Source organism: Lissotriton vulgaris, chromosome 3_1 (genome assembly GCF_964263255.1).
Source record: "Lissotriton vulgaris chromosome 3_1, aLisVul1.2, whole genome shotgun sequence".
In the NCBI taxonomy this organism is placed as follows: Eukaryota; Metazoa; Chordata; class Amphibia; order Caudata; family Salamandridae; genus Lissotriton; species Lissotriton vulgaris.
The window spans coordinates 729,545,279-729,562,599 of NC_141689.1; the positions used below are offsets into that span (position 1 = coordinate 729,545,279).

Genomic DNA, 17,321 nt, shown 5'->3' on the forward strand with positions numbered 1-17,321 from the left:
TACTGTGAACCTCTTCTTTCTCCTTTTCCTTAGGAGTGGTGTCTTCAGGACCAGGTTGCACCACAAAGCAGGTCAAAGACTGGACCTTTGCTTTTGTTAACTTCGGAAAATGATTAGCCTCACAGTATATTAGGTTTCCTAAGCCATGTAGTGCCAAATAAGGTGAAAAAAGAAGGTGCATCAATTAAATCAAATTCAGTCTCTTCTAAGTGCCCCATCTGAGTGCCAGGAGTAAAGGAAGATTACCGAAGCACATAACCCTGGAAGGAAGAACATATTCCTTGAATCTTTTTCTTTACTGATTTTTCCTTCGTAGGAATCTATTGAACTGCTTGAAAATGACTGTCAATACTCAACAAGGGCAAGACCCAAAACCAGTCCTCGAGAAGTAGCAATCATCACTTGTAAACAGTAATGAACTCTGTCTATAACGAACACATCAGTAATTGATAAGGCCATCTCAGGGACGTAATGTAGGAATCGCTTCCATGCAGTATTATATGGACAAGCTCTCACCAGGTGTCCTGCTTTGTACAGCAAAACTAAAACATTGTTTTCTTATGTCATTCATATTTTTTGATGGGCCGTATTTTGTGATTCTGCCATTTGCAAGGGCTCTGCAACATGAGTAAGTCATACTATTATTATTTTCTAGTGCTCTGATACCAGGTACGAAAAGTATAATACCTCCACCTCGACTCCCGGAGCCGCTGTTGTTCATCGATCTGAAGAGTTAAATCAGTCAAGGCTGAGGACAAGGTCTGTCAATTCACTACTATTGACAAAGCATCCTTCAACTCATCTTTAAGACTCTGATAAATGACTGAAGCCACTGGCTTACCCATACAAGCAACTGCAGATACCAGGTAATAAAAATGGCTGACCTAACTCATAAGCCCTTGATTGAGAGCTAGCAAGTCAGTGTGGGCCAACTGGGTTATATGTTTCTTTCCAAACATAGCACTCTACTGCATCATAAATTGAGTCTAGCTGGATAATAAAGGGCTCCAGTTCATAATAAATGATGTTGTCCACATCAATGCCTCTCTAGTAAGATATGAAAGTACAAAAGTGATCTTGGAGAAATAAATCATTATGGTATTGCAAAAAAAAAATAAAAAAATGCAGTTGACACTGAGCCAGAAAATGTTGACATTTTTGGGGATAATCTCCATATTTGTCTCGAGAGACTTTGGCCAAACTAGGATTGGCGGTCCATTCCGTTGCGTAGAGGCACTTGCCAAGGGGTTATCATTATGTGGCAAGGGTGGTGTATCATTACTTGAACTAGGTGTTATTTATTTCAATTGATTATGCAAAATAGCTTCCATTTTGCGAGCCACCTCAAGCTATTCGTGGATCTTAGTAATAGCTTGGACCATCATTTGAATGGGACTCCGACAGAAACATTTAGTGGCCTGGCAAACTGACAGGTTTCAGGGCAGAAGACCCGCTGAAATCTCATGACCTCCCTTAATATCTATGCTGGTGAACAAGATGGAAGAGCAGACACAGACACCGGGGGAGAAAAAAGGAACGGGGTGAGAGACAAGAAGTCCAGAATGGTGTCCTTTCACCATGGTTCCGTCTGTTTCAAGAGGCGCCACCAATCGGTCTGGATGTTACAATAGGAAGTAGATCTGACAAGCTAAAAACAGCAGGTATATTATAAGTATAATATACCAGCTGTTTGGTTAGAATAATTACCAACTTAAACAAGGCTTACTGGTTTTTGCAGCAGATGGTGCCATGATGAGCCAGAAGTGATAGGAAATCTGGTCCAGACCCCTGGACACTACTGCACACAGGTAAGACTCTACGAGGAATGTGGCAAAAGATAGCAAAGCCAACAATACAAGGAGGGGATAGGACTAAGGGAACTTTAAAGGGAAAAACAACACATAGTGAAGGGATGCCAAAACGTGTGTGAACTAAACTATAATAGGAAACCCAATGCAAACATACAACATGTTGCAAGAAACAGGACTAAGTTCCTATAAGGACTTAAGAGGGATCTACCTCACATGACCCAGATATGACCATAATCCAGTAAGTGAGTACAATAGAATCAGTAACAGTTCATGTTCTAGCGTTCCCGCCTCATCCTCCATCACCCTGTTCTCAAGCACCTCCAACTTCTGTGGGTCTGTCACCGCAACTAAATCCTGACTGGTAAGAGCAACACGTCTTACAACCAATGTGGAGGAGAGGTTGTCCTTCTAGCCCAAGAGCCAATGGACTGCGATTCACCAAGATCCTGTTGGGCAGGCCATTAATCAAAGAAGAGAGCATTCCAAACTGTCACCAGGCAGTCACAGAGGCTTCTAATTACCCTTCAAGCTAGTTACTAGAAAGTGGATTATTAACTACTTTCACCTTCTGTCCACAATAATTGGGGATGAGGAGATGGTAATGCCAAGAAGGACACTAGGAATCTTGCAGCTCATAAGTAGGCTTCAAGGACCTAAAAGAGAACCAAGACTGGAAGGGGGACATGGCCTTTCCATGGAGTCATAGGGGAACCACCATTTAGGTTACAAACATCCTTAATGTACCTGTTTATACAAATGTTCCATATAGCCAATCATTTCCCTTCTTTAGAACTCTGGCCCTCCTGCCAAAGTCTGACTATCTCCTCACTTCTATAATCAGTTATTCACTAATAATGTTGCCTTTATAAATTGTTTTACTGTGCTCCCTCACCCGTACCCCTATCACCACTATCTTCACGTGTGCAACACTTTAGCTTTAGGATGGATCTCTCACAGGTGCTGTGAACCAGAGTGTGTGCTCACACTTCATTATACGCAGTATATACATTACTGTCTAACAGCTCTTTCATTTTGTGCCACCTTTCGTTTTTGTTCCTTTCCTTTCTTATCCCTCTTTATCCACAGCCTTGAAAAAGCACTAGGTCTGCACACCATCACAGGGTCAAACACAAGTTGGCTGAACAACTGGAATTGATAAACAAAAGATTTATGATCATTACGATTAAATGTTTTATATATACCCTTCTGCTTCTACTGTCCATAGTGATTTATAGTAATATAATTTCATTGTTCAAAAAAAGCTGTATGCAACACAAACAATTCTGTTATGTGCATAATCTTGTCATAAATGTGATGCTTTTTGTTCAATTTTAATGGGTAGCAAGCACAATTTTTGGAGCCAGATGGTTTTCTCCATCAATTTATCCGTTTAAAAAATAAAATATTATTTATATTGTTTTGTTTAGCCCGAACATGTCCCTTACAGGTATCAGAGCGCTTTACAATTTTGGGTAAATAGGATACAGTATTGGGAAGCAAAATATTTGTTTGTTAAATAATTATGCAAGACGAGTGCAAGACTCCTGTAGGTGTCGGAACTCTTCACATAAGGGTAGGGCGGATACAGCAATGGGGGAGGAACATTCGAATATATGTATGTACACAGCATGCTAACAATGTTATTCCCAGGTTTATAAACATGTCCAAATCAAGAAGACCGACTAGAGAGCAATGATGGAGTCAAGGCCTATTCAGGAAGTAACTTGAGCACTTGGATTTTTTTCACTTCCTTTTGAAGAGGAGGAGAGTTCCAAATCTTTGTGGGAATGCCAGAGAAGGCTCTATTACTCGATCTATTTTTGTGGAAACGCTGTGGTTTCAGGATCATTGTACTTGTACTTCGAAACACTCTGAAGCCCCCTGGCAGTTCTAGTTTTTGAACCAGATAGATGGGGGTCATGGAGTGAAGGGCTGTGTGCATCTTGCAGGCAATTTGTAGGTGAATTCTGGCCTTGAATGGCAACCAGTTTAGGGATTTTAGGTCTGGGGAAATGTGTTCTTTTCTTTTTGTCCCAGTAATCAGTCTAGCTGCGGCATTTTAGTTAGCCCTTAGAGGGGCCATGCTCAGTTTGGGGAGACCACATAGTGTAGAACTACTGTATACTAGTCCTGGCAAAACTATAGCGTGTACCGTCAATTTGAAATCTTTCTATGGAAGGAATGGTTTGAGATTCCTTAGTATACTCAACTGATGATTAGCTCTCTTGGTTGCATTGTTGATATGACTCTTCATATATAAGTGCAAGTCCAGTGTGATTCCGAGCGATTTAGCGGACTCAATGATGCGAGGTGAACAATTGAAGGCTGCGAAGTGTTCCATCCAAAGATCAGTCTTGGGAATGTGATTAGGAGGAGCGATGAGAAGGAATTCGGTTTTGGATGTGTTGAGCATGAGGTAGTTGTCCGTGAGCCAGTTTTAAGTATTCATCAGGACTGAGTTGAGTGAGATGATGACTTCTGGGGAGGTGATTTTCAAATAGAGTTGAGTGTCATCCGCATGCATATGAAAAAGAATGTTTGCGGAGTTCAAGGCATTTGCTAACGGTTTCAAGAAAAAATTGAACAGTATGGGTGATAGGGCGAACCACTGTGGAACCCCCATAGTTACTGTGAGGGGCTGGGAAAGAGATTGATTCATCTTTATTCTTTGGGATCTGTTTTTAAGGAAGAGAGTAAACCATTTCAATACCGACCTGGAAAAGCGCATCCTGTGTTACAGAAAAGATAGTAGTTTGGTATGGTTCACAGTGTCAAAGGCAAAAGATAAGTCGAGGAGGATCAATAAGCAGGATTCATTATGGTCTAGGAATTTTAAGATGTCATCCATAATGTGCGTGAGTTCCGATTCGGTTAATTGGTTACATTTCTAGTGTTAAATATGAAATGATTGATCTAACTATGAATTTTGTCATCTAAATCTGTAATCTCAAGCAGCCATCAGAAGCCCAGTACCGGGTGACTGACAACTGCTGGTATGTGTGAAATGTTCTTGACATATGAAAATAAAACTTCAGTGAAAAAGCACACCTAATTTGCTCACACTGTACGTAATTCTCACACAAGAAATGCATGGTTTAGGTGGTAAGCCCGACAGTGGTGATGAAGAATAAGTTACGTTCCAGAGGGAAGCTCAAATTTAGAAAAAGTGACAAGCCACCCAGCCTTTGTGTATGCTTGGCAAAGCCTGGCCCTCAGTGGCTGCCTCTACTTCATGAAACACACAGCAGAATGACAAGCAAACTCCTAATCTTCTCCATGTTAATTACAGAACAATAGTGGAAATTTAGCACAATATGAAAGGGAGATGATGTTTGTTTTGAACCATAGATGACAAATTGGTTAAACCATATATGATGCATGTATGACTGCATTGCAAAATGATAATCCATGCACTTTTTTGCTCAAAAGCACACAAAAATAAGAAGTAAGATGCATTACCTTCCTTTCCTTTGAATGGCACTGGCTTTTGAAATCCATACCATTTTAAGCATGGTCACATCATTTAATGCATCAAAAGATTTCTATGAAAAGAAAAAAAACATTGTCAGAGGAGTTACCTACATTTTGACACACAATGACATACTTTCTTTATTAAATTTCATTAAATTAAATTTTTTAATTAAATATAAAAAAAAATTTTGACACACGACATACTTTATTAAATTAAATGAAATTGGTCATTGGCATAAAATATCACTTAATGGGGCAGAGAAATATGTAATAACATGGCTGATTAAAAAAAAATACACTAAATTTACAACAAAAAAGAGAGGTGGGTTCTAAGGGATCAAAATTGGCACATAATTAGTCCCTAATCAACGTCATACCTGTTGAGATCAATAAAAGCAGTTGCAACAATATGAGCAGGGTTCAATTTCAGACATAATTTGAATTGCAGTAATATATGCAAGCATAAAACGTATGGTGTGGTTACATTCTCAATAGAATACTATACATAGTGTTGATGCCCATGCTATTTTAGTTCACTTTTCCAGTGTAGGGGGTGTGCAGTGCATCTGGACTGGGAGGCGTTCAATGTGTATGAGGCGGTGTAAGGGAGTTTGACTCTTTCTGATGTAGCCAGTTTGTAAATGGAGCCGAAATGTCTTTGGCCCTAAACGTGGGGGACATTAGCTCCAAATACATAGATAATTGTTCCTGACAAAATGTAACATCTTTCATCCATGCATCTAAGCGGGTCGTCTGCCCCAATGCATGGCCACCCTACAATTGGTTAGTAAGAGCAGCATGGTGAGGAGGCGGCGACCTGCCAGGGGTGTGCGTCCCGGCGTCAGCCCCCTGATATCCTTAAAATGTCAGACCATATCCCAAAATCTTGCTATAAGTCGGCACAGCCATGCCACATGTAAAAAAGTGGCCTGTGGCGTCTGGCATCTCCAACAGTCGGTATCTGCTCTAAGACCGATACAATGAAGTTGTAGAGGGGTATGATAAATACGGCATAGGAACTTGAAGTGTAGAAGTCTTAGTCAGTAGTTGGGGGACAGGAGTTCCAACTGACCACAGCAGAACAGCCACTGTTCGTCCATGACTAGTGTGGTCAGGTCTGCACACCAGATATCCAATGCCCTTGGGGTAAATATGGGGGGAAGTATGTTGTGTAATGCTGTATAATTGCGTCATCAATTTACTCGGGGGGGTCAGTGAACATATGTTCAAGTTCTAAGAGAGTATGGGGAGGTGCCAGAAAGGTGTGGTGCAGCGTGTGGCAGGTGGCCCGTAGTTGACAAAGTATCCGAGCCCACACCTGATGGTGAACTTTGTTGCATCTCTACCCTCTGCAACAGCGTGGGTGAACACGGCCTGGGCCTCCTCCAGGCACTGTGGCAGCACTTGCGCAACCGTATCCCACACAGTGTATGTGTAACAGCCCAAAAGAAATGTAGTGTTAACTGACCGCAGTCCCAAGCTGGCGTAAGAAAACACCTTCTTCCCGAGATGATCCAGCTTTTTGGATTTCCTATCTGGGGAAGTAGTAGTGAATGTGACTTTAGAAGAGGAGGCTTGGACCACCAAGCTCTCATGGGTAGGGTGTTGGCAGAGGAAAAGTAGAATGCCCAGGCCGAGAAGTGGCGTTGGACAATCACCCTGTCCAAAGGAACCCCTGTGCTGGGCTTCGACCAAATGCCCAGAAGGATGTCTGTGAGGGCCTCATTGTAAGGCAGCAAGGGATCCGAAGAGGCTGATGCCGGCTGAAGCACCTCAGTTAGGAGGTTAGTGCTGACTGCCACCGTAGGACACTCAAGGTCGCAGCTGCCCTATGCAACACCACAGCATAGAAACCTCCCTCCTCCGTAGCCATGGTAAGGGGAGAAAGCATTCCAAAGTCTGGGGAGGTACCCAGACCACTGGCATCAACCGACTACTCTCTCCAGTCCGGCTCTTCAAGCTGGTCTGCCAGAGGGTCCACAGACCCCTCCCAGTCCTCCTCACCCTTCTCTGGCTGCCACTCAGGAAGGTAGGGAACATTAGGGATGAACAGCGGGACAAAATGACCCTGAGGCACCGGTACGATGTCGGTCAGCCACAGTGTCCATATCAGCGGTAGGGCTGGAGTTGACGCCGGCCGGGGCGTTTTCGGCATCGGGGGCGCTGCCACCGTGTTCTGCACCGGGGAAGGTTCTGTGAGGTCGACCAGCACCAATCCGGATCAAGGCCTGGCTCCATGGGGGCCCTGCAGCGCCAGAGCTGCCGGCATAGAAGGCCTAGAGCGGAGTCCATGGGGCCCGAAGGTGCACCGGCGGATTCGGGCTGCCTAAAGATGGAATGGAGGGCTTTGTAAAATGCACGAAGCTGGGCAGGGGAAGCTTCGGGTCCCGGAAAGGGAGGTAAGCGCAGCGTCGTCCCGGTGCGCTCCGAGGACAGAGGTGATGTTCCGAGTCAAAGGACGGGGAGAAGGCGAAGAACGACGATGCTTCTTCACCTTCTTCTTGTGCTTCGACTCACCCAATGAGTGCGAAGACTTCGAAGAGAAATGATGATGGCTTTGCGACTGGTCCCGCGACCTTCCTCTCGACCGGGACCTCAAGCGGCGCAGAGCGGACTGCCGGGCCTCCAAAAGCTTTCGGGACTGCTCAGCAAAGACTTCAGATTCAGGGGCCGGCAGTCAGAGCATGGCTTCAGGTCATGGTCCAGCTCCAGCCGCCAAAGGCACACGAGGTGCGGATCGGTGACCGACTTCAACTTGTGACATGAGTCACAGGGCTTGAAACCAGGACAACGACTAGACATCCCTCGTGCACCAGTAGTCGAATGACTAAAAAAAGTTGTCGACAAAAGTAAAAAAAAGAGTTAGTCAAAAAGTGACTTAGGGGAACGCTCTTTCCGGATCTGCGCTGGCTGGCGCGGAAAAGGAAGAACAGATGTCAGCATGGAGGGGCGGCATCTAAGTAGACACCGCAACGCATCCTGATGGCCACGACGCCGATGACGGACGCAGAGTCAACTAACGCCACCAGGGGTACTGCTATGAAAAAATTTCTCCGGATCCTGTCTGACACATGGGGGTTATTCTTAGATAAGGAACCAATAACTAATAGTCTCTTTCAGATGTGCCTGATCTATCAAGCGTGTTATCCAGAATGATGCTGAACCCCCCATCTGTTTTGGGCCCGTATATTGCGCTAACGTGATCTGCCTCCCCCCTAGACTGCCGTAAACTATAACATATCTGTCTTCCGACTCAATTGACGATTTCGATTTGGACCAGCCTAGCCTTCTTCATACCAAACTCGTCACACCTCTGGCATAGTTGGAGTATGCTGTCACAAACACATCTCCCCATCTCCTAGCCCGCAGTTTAGGTGACGATGTACTGCAGAGGTGTGCCTCCTGAAGGAAACAAATATCTATCTTGTGTTTAACTAAGTATGCTTGGGCTTCTGTTAAGCGTGTTTTCCAAAAATCATTTAGGCCGCAAATGTTCTAGGTAATGCATGAGATGGACGTCGCACAAGTTACTACTTGTGTAACGATATATCTGTAAGAGACATTAGTTAGTGATAGATTCCTTACCTTAGAATATCCCCAGGCGTCAGACTGGATCCGGAAATTTTTGCGTAGCAATACCCCTGCGCGCTGGTAGGCGTCGTCTGCGGCTCCGCGTCCGTCGTCGGCGTCGTGAGCGCCGGGATGACGTCATCGGAGTATATAGACGGCGCCCATGCGCGCTGACGTCAGTTCTGATAACACAGCTTTTCCGCGCCAGATACGCAGAGCCATGATAGAACTAACACTGGTGCCAATGAAACTAGGGCCCTGAAAGGGGATGACCTTAACCCTAAATATCGGTTCGCAGAACGGGGAGGATGGGAGGGCGGTAAGGAATCTATCACTAACTAATGTCTCTTACAGATATATCGTTACACAAGTAGTAACTTGTGCATCTGAAAGAGACACGTTAGTGATAGATTCCTTACCTTAGAATAGATACCCCAGCAATACCAACCCCGGTGGTGGGTCTGCGAACCAATATCACACCAGAAAGTCCTGGAGGACGGAACGGCCAAAGAAGCCATCCCTCCGGACTTGACTGTCCAGGCAGTAGTGTCTTGCGAACGTGTGCAGCGAGGCCCACGTGGCTGCCTGACAGATGTCCTGCAGGGGGACACCGCGGCCCAGGGCAGTTGTCGTTGCCGTGGCCCGCGTGGAGTGAGCCCGCAATCCAGCCGGGGGCTCCTTCCTTGCCATGGAGTAGCATGCTTGGATGCACAAGATGATCCACCTGGAGATGGTCCTCTTGTGTACAGCCTTTCCCTTCTTCGCGCCCACGTAACCAACGAAGAGTTGGTCATCCACCCGGAATTGGCGAGTGCGGTCTAGGTAGTAGGAGAGCGCACGTTTTGGATCCAGACGGTGGAGCCTCTCTTCCTCTTTCGAGGGATGCGGAGGCGGAAAGAAGGTGGGCAAGGTGATGGACTGCCCGATGTGGAAGGCCGTGACAACCTTGGGCAGAAAGGAAGGTCGTGTACGCAACACCACCTTATCAGGATGAACAGACAGGAAAGGCGGAGAAGAAGAAAGAGCCTGGAGCTCACTCACCCTCCTGGCAGAGGTGATGGCAACCAGGAAGGCCGTCTTTAGTGTAAGGAGACGAAGAGGACAGTTATGAAGTGGCTCAAAGGGAGCACACATCAGATAGGTGAGAACAAGATTCAAGTCCCACTGGGGCATCACGAAGGGAACAGGAGGGAACATGTGCGTGATGCCCTTCAGAAATCTACTCACTATAGGGGACTTGAACAAAGAAGGCTGATCTGGTAGCCTCAAGAAGGCTGAAAGAGCAGAAAGGTACCCTTTAAGAGTGCCCAGAGCAGAGCCCTGCTGGGCAAGGGAAAGAAGAAAGAGCAGCACTTCCGAAAGGGGTGCAGAGAGGGGATCCACAGCCTTTGCTGCGCACCATGCCACAAATCTATTCCACCGGCAGGCGTATACCGACTTTGTGGAGGGACGCCTGGCTGCCAGAATGATGTCACAGACTTCGGGAGGCAAGTCAAATGGCCTCAACTGCCGCCGCTCAATCTCCAAGCTTGTAGGTGGAGACTGGACAGGTTCGGGTGCAGGACCGTCCCCTGCTGCTGCGACAGAAGGTCCTCCCGAAGAGGCAGACGAATCGGGGGATCGACTGACATGCTGAGTAGCTCGGGATACCAGTATCTTCGAGCCCAGTCCGGAGCCACAAGGATAACTTGGGCCCGGTCGCGCCTGATCTTCTTCAGCACTCTGGGCAGAAGTGGTATAGGCGGAAAGGCGTACAACAGGCCGCAGCTCCACTCGCGACGAAAAGCGTCTCCGAGCGAGTGCCGCCTTGGAAACTCCAACGCGCAGAACTGTTGACATTGCGCGTTCTCTTCTGTGGCGAATAGATCTAACCAAGGCTCTCCCCACTGTCGAAAGAGACCTTGCGCCACGTCCGAGTGCAGACGCCATTCGTGATCCATCATGCACCGGCGGCTGAGTTCGTCCGCCCTGGCATTCAGAGAACCTGCCAGGTGTTGAACCACCAGAGTCACGCCCTGATGTTCCAGCCACTGCCAGAGGCGCAGAGCCTCCTGGCAAAGGGTCCACGACCCCACACCGCCCTGTTTGTTGCAGTACCACATGGCGGTGGTGTTGTCGGTGAACACTTGCACCACGCTCCCCCTGACAGAGGGGAGGAATGCCTTCAGCGCAAGACGAATCGCCCGCAGCTCCAGAAGGTTGATGTGGAGCCGGGACTCCACCGGAGACCAGAGGCCTCTGATCTCCGCCTCTCCCATGTGGCCTCCCCAGCCCTGGAGGGACGCGTCCGTCACAACTACGTGCTCCGGCTGGGGTAGAGAGAGGGGTCTGCCACTGACCCAGTCGCGGTCCGTGAGCCACCACTGCAGTTGCTTCGCAGTGCCCTCCGAGATCAGGACATGATCGGACAGGTTGCCCTGATGCTGGGCCCACTGAAACTTCAGGTCCCACTGCAGAGCCCGCATCCGCCACCTGGCGTGACGCACCAGAAGGATGCAGGAGGCCATCAGTCCCAGAAGCCGCAGCGTCAACCTGACCGAGACCCGGGATAACGGCCCGAAGACAGGAATCAGAGCCTGAATATCCCGAACCCGCTGCTCGGGTGGGTAAACCCGAAACTGCGCCGAGTCGAGAACCGCTCCGATGAAGAGGAGCTTCTGAGAGGGACACAGGTGTGACTTCGGCACATTGATGGAGAACCCCAGCAAGTGCAGGAGGTCGGCCGTAGTCTGGAGGTGGCTGACGACTGTCTGGGGCGAGCCCGCCTTCAACAACCAGTCGTCGAGGTAGGGGAAGACTGATGCCCCTTGCCTGCGCAGATGGGCTGCGACCACCGCCATCACCTTCGTGAACACCCGTGGGGCGCTGGTAAGGCCGAAGGGGAGCACGGTAAACTGAAAGTGCTCTTGGCCTACCGTGAACCGCAGGTAACGTCGGTGGGCCGGCAGGACGGGGATGTGGAAATAGGCGTCCTGCAAGTCCAACGCTACCATCCAGTCTCCTGGGTCCAGGGCAGCCAGGACCTGAGCCAAAGTGAGCATCTTGAACTTCTCCGTCCGGAGGAAGCCGTTGACGTTCCGCAGATCCAAGATAGGGCGTAGGCCCCCTTTGCCCTTCTTGGGTACCAGAAAGTAGTGGGAATAACAGCCACGTCCTACTTCTGGCCCAGGAACGCGCTCGATGGCCCTCTTGGCCAAGAGGGCCGAAACCTCCTCTTGCAGAAGTTGCAAGTGATCCCCCGACACACGGTGGTATTGAGGTGGCATGGATGGAGGGGAAGACTCGAAGGGGAGGGAGAAACCCCTTCGGACAATTTGCAGCACCCACCTGTCCGAAGTGACTGTATGCCAGTGGGAGAGGTGATGGCGAACCCTGCCTCCCACAGGCGTCACATGGGCCTGAAAACTCGGACTAGGAAGGTTTTGAGGCGGGGGCTGCTGAGGGGGGTGTGGACTTGCCTCGCAGCTGGCCCCGACCACCGCCACGGCGGTTCCCACGGCCGCCACCGCGTTGCTGAACATTCTGCGGCGCGTGGCTGACGGTCCGTGGTGGGGCGCCCCTTCCGTGGCCACGAAAGGAGCGAAAGGCACCCGATTGCTGGCGTGGGGCCGCAAGGCCCAAGGACTTGGCCGTGGCCCTGGAGTCCTTAAAACGCTCCAGCGCATGGTCTGCCTTGTCGCCGAAGAGGCGACGGCCATCAAACGGCATGTCCAGGAGAGTGGCCTGGACATCGGCCGAAAAATTGGCGGACCTCAACCAGGCGTGGCGTCGAACCGCCACCGTCGTTGCCATCGCCCTGCCCAGTGAGTCCGTGGTATCCAGCCCACACCGAATGGAAAAGCGTGCCGCATCTCGGCCGTCCGCAAGGGTTTGGCTGAGTTTAGCCCTGACCTCCTCAGGGCATTGTGGCAGCACCTCCGCAACCGTGTCCCACAGAGTGTGGGTGTAGCGGCCCAAGAGACAGTTGGTGTTCACTGACCGGAGCCCCAGGCTCACAGACGAGAAGACCTTCTTCCCGAACTGCTCATATCTCTTGGATTCCCTGTCGGGCGGGGCCGACGGGAATGCGGTCTGGGAGTTGGAGGCCTGGATGACCAGGCTCTCGGGGGTGGGGTGGGTGGACAAAAAGCAAGGGTCGCCCGGTGCCGGGCGGTAGCGTCTGGCCACGTTCCTATCCACAGGGGGACCTGTGGCGGGCTTGGACCAAGTGCCCAGCAGAACGTCACACAAGGCCTCATTGAACGGCAGAAGGGGCTCCGCGGAGCCGGACTGCTGTTTGAGTACCTCAGTGAGGAGATTAGTCCTCACGGCCGCGACGGGGAGCTCAAGGTTTAGGGCCTTAGCTGCCTTCGTCAACACTACACTGTAAGCAGAACCCGCCTCCGAAGCCACAGTCGGGGGCGACGTAAATCCAGTGTCTGGCGAGGTGTCAATACCACTGGCCTCCCCAAGCTCATATGTCCAGTCCTGATGAGACTGGCAATCACGTGCCAGAGGGTCCTCGGTCCCCTCCCACTGCTCCTCGTCACCCGGCTCCTGGAGACCAGGATTAACAGCCAGGGCCTCCTCGTGGAGATAGAACTCTCCGAAGGCCGACGGAATCGGCGCCCAGCGGCGCCCCTCCGACACCTGAGCAGGACCGTAGGAAGCATTGGGGTCGGCAACCACGTCGGCTGCCGGGGACGACACCTGAAGGGACGTCGCCGGCGAGGTCGTAAGGTCGACCGGCGAGGTCCCGGATCCGGAGCCGGATCCAGCGAGGTCGCGCGGCGCCGGGACCGAAGTCGCCAGCGGCGCCGGGGCCGAAGCACCCGACGTCGTCGGGGCCGAAGCTCCCGACCCGGAAGGACCTCCAGACGGAGCCGATCGGCCCGAAGGCGCCACGGGAACCGACTGAGGAGGGAGGGCCCTCATGGCCATGAGGTACCTCTCGACCTCCTCCTGCGACGCGCCGTGCCCAGGGACCCGAAGGTGTGGGGCAGGCGGCGACGCTTGCGACTCCCGCGGAGCCGCGTGGGCGGTGTCGCCCGAATCCCCGGTCGCATCGAGCGAGCGACGGGGCGGGTCGGAGGACCGATGGTGTCGCTCCGACCTCTCATGCCTCTTACCTGAGGACTTGGAACCAGACGATCGGTGTCCACTCCCGGAACGTCGATGACTCCGACCTCGCGACCTGTCCCTCGACCTCCCGTGGGACCGGGACCGGGACCTGGAGCGGCGCGGGGCCGACTGCCTCAGCTCGAGACGCTTGCGGGACCGCTCCCGCCTAGCCTTCGACGTCAGGGCCCGGCAGTCGGAGCAGGTTCGATCGTCGTGGTCGAGGCCTAAGCACTTCAGGCACCGGCGAGGGGGTCCGTGACCGACATGAGTCGGCCGCACTTCGAGCAAGGCTTGAACCCGGGCATCCCTGGCACCGATAGTCGAGAATCGACTAACTAGAGGATCAAAAAGATCAAAAAGTTTTCAGTCAAAAAGTGACTGGGGGTAGAGCTTCTTCCGGATCTGCGCTAGCTGGCGCGGAAAAAAGAAGAACTGACGTCAGCGCGCATGGGCGCCGTCTATATACTCCGATGACGTCATCCCGGCGCTCACGACGCCGACGACGGACGCGGAGCCGCAGACGACGCCTACCAGCGCGCAGGGGTATTGCTACGCAAAAATTTCCGGATCCAGTCTGACGCCTGGGGATATTCTAAGGTAAGGAATCTATCACTAACGTGTCTCTTTCAGATATGTTAAATTAACAAGTGTAGGACAGTTGTGACTTGAACCTATGTTGCTGCTCATTGATGCGTTGTGTTGGTGACTATGTTTGAGCGGGTTGGTTACCATGGGTTTGTGTGACATGAGTGTAAGATCATACAACTGTAAAAAAAACATAACCCCCTCATTGTTCAACCCGACCCACAAGAACTATTAAAACTATCCCAAACCCCCCTCCCCACCACCCACACCATCACCCTACTTAGGTTGCAAATATGAATACACCCAATACCCAGCAAACAGCCCCAACTTGTAATCTTACATGAAAACAGGAGTTTCCCCTGGGGGACTAGGAGCCGCTGGCACACTGCCCCACCAGAAGCAGCAGGGTTGCCGGGGGATGAACAGGTCAAATGCAGCATAGAATGAACAATGGACTGTTAACAATATTAGAAAGAGCAATGCAATTTATACTCAAAACAGAATAGCACATTGCCAAGATACAATGTAGGCATATTACGCGAACCACAGCCAGGTGTTCACAGCAGGTACTCCCTTCTGCTTATATAGGTGCAGCAGCAATATCAATCTTTGTCACTCAGCCTAGCATCCACCTCAGAGCGCTGCGAGATTTCCCAGGAGCGCCTTCGTCCACCAGTATGCTTAGCGATTTTAAAAGCAGATTTTGCGTCTGTAAAAAGGTGAGGTTTTCCTTCAAAGGTGATTCGTAGTTTGGCAGGGTATATAAATGCGTATGCTGCACCCGCCTGCTGGAGCATACATTTGACTGGGAGAAATTCACGACGGGCAGCTTGGACCAAGGGGGCAAAAAAGGGTAGAACAAAATGTTGTTTCCTTGGTGCTGTATGACTCCACGCTCCCGGGCAAGGCACAGGATCACATCCCAATCTCAGTATTGAGCAGGTGCACAAGATACAATGTAGGCATATGAGGCGAACCACATCCAGGTGTTCACAGCAGGTACGCCCATCTGCTTATATAGGTGCAGCAGCAATTTCAATTGTTGTCACTCAAGCTAGAATCCACTTCAGAGCGCTGCTAGATTTCCCGGGAGCGCCTTCGTCCACCAATACGCTTAGCGAATTTAAGAGCAGATTTTGCATCTGTATAAGGTGGGGTTTTCCTTCAAAGGTGACTCGTAGTTTGTCCAGCTAGGACCAAGGGGGTGAAGTCAGGGTAGAACGAAATGTTGTTTCCTTGGTGCTGTATGACTCCACGCTCCCGAGCAAGGCACAGGATCACATCCCAATCTCAGTAGTTGAGCAGGCGCGCAACTATAGGACGTGGTGTAGCACCCACTGATGGTTTGGGAGCAAGAGAGAGATGGGCTCGCTCTACAATAAACACGGTCAAGAGGTCTGAGACAAACAAGCCACGCAGGAGAGTCTCCACAATATCCTCCATTTTAGCTATGGCTGTGGTCTACTGAATTCCAGTAATGCGGGGGTTGTTCCACCTGGAGCCGGCCTCTAAATCTTCATTCTTTGCCTTTATGACATGGAGGACCTTTTCCATGTGGAGGAGGTGTTCCTTAGAATCCACCTGATAATAGTGCGCATCAGAGGATCTGTTTTGAAACTGGTCGAGGCGAGTTTTGTGAGGGTTCACTTGTTACCTGACTTGGTCTAAGCGTGAGGTCAGCAAGTGTAGTTTGGAGTCGATTGTTTTTAGGCTTGTTTTTACCACCAAAAGGATAGCACGAAAGTCATATTCTCGTCTCTGTCTTACGTGGGTTCATTCTTCCATGTTATATATGCTTCATGCTACTTCTAATAAATCTTTAGGGGTTTCTTTCCTTCCCCCAAGCTTGGAAGAAAGCACTGGTCCTCCTTCTCCTTAAGAATATTCCATGTCAGATTCTCCCCCAGTCAGTTATACAGGTCAGCCTTTTGTTTTCAAACAACAGCTTGGATTGTTTTGCGTTGTGTTTCCCCATTTTAGCACATTAGTAGGTAGCACAATGGCACTTTCGTCTCGCCACTCCTCGTGCTTGTCGCATGCAGATGTGACTGAGAGATAGGGCCTTGATGTAGTGCAAGAAGAGGTCAGAAATTAAACAGTAGGGGCCAGTCCACGCCTGGCATATACGCCTATGCCAGAGGTACGTGCAGGCCCGGTTGCAGGGCTAATTTGGTGTCAGGGCCCTTAGTGGTGATGCGCTACATGCAAGATGCATACCCATTTCTCTCAGGGAGGCCTCAGCAGGATTAATGAAGGGCAACTTCCAGGCTGCAGAGCCGCAGCGCAAGTCAGTACTGGGTCATACCAGGGCCGTCTTCACAAGTGGTGATGTCCATGCAGGCAGGGCTTGGAGAGGGTCTGCCCTAGCAGCATGTTTGTGCGAGGCACTGTCTCGCTGTCTCCTGTTGTAGGCTCCATCTTCTTCATCATTCACTGTCATCATTATTGCACAGTGGTAGCAAGACATATCACCAACTACCAACCCATCGGCGATGAGGAGCCTTATGCAAGCCTATCATAAAATCAAATCTAATGTCCCCAAACGGAAACGTTGCAGCAAGAGTGGTGCTGGAAGGAAAATATGGGAATACCATCTGTTTACTGCAACACCATCATGGATGCTTATAAGCTTCTGAGTTCCCACAAAATCAAATATTTTCTCTCATTAAATGCATCTAAGAAAATGACCTTGTGTGCCACAAGAAGAACAAAAAATCAGCATTGCCTCTATTGACACTCAATTCCATCACTTGCCAAAATTGATCTTCCAAAGACAATATACTC

General features: G+C 50.0%; 1 protein-coding gene across 9 annotated transcripts in view; it reads right to left on the reverse strand.

Annotated features, from left to right (window-relative positions):
* The window catches only part of YTHDC2 (YTH N6-methyladenosine RNA binding protein C2), a 1,208,271-nt gene that overhangs the window by 626,045 nt on the left and 564,905 nt on the right, over positions 1–17,321 (reverse strand). For all 9 annotated transcript variants that reach the window (XM_086961045.1, XM_086961046.1, XM_086961047.1 and 6 more), the window contains one exon: positions 5,271–5,353. In XM_086961045.1, coding sequence (XP_086817171.1) covers positions 5,271–5,353 — 83 coding nt within the window. The remainder of the gene's footprint in view (positions 1–5,270; positions 5,354–17,321) is intronic.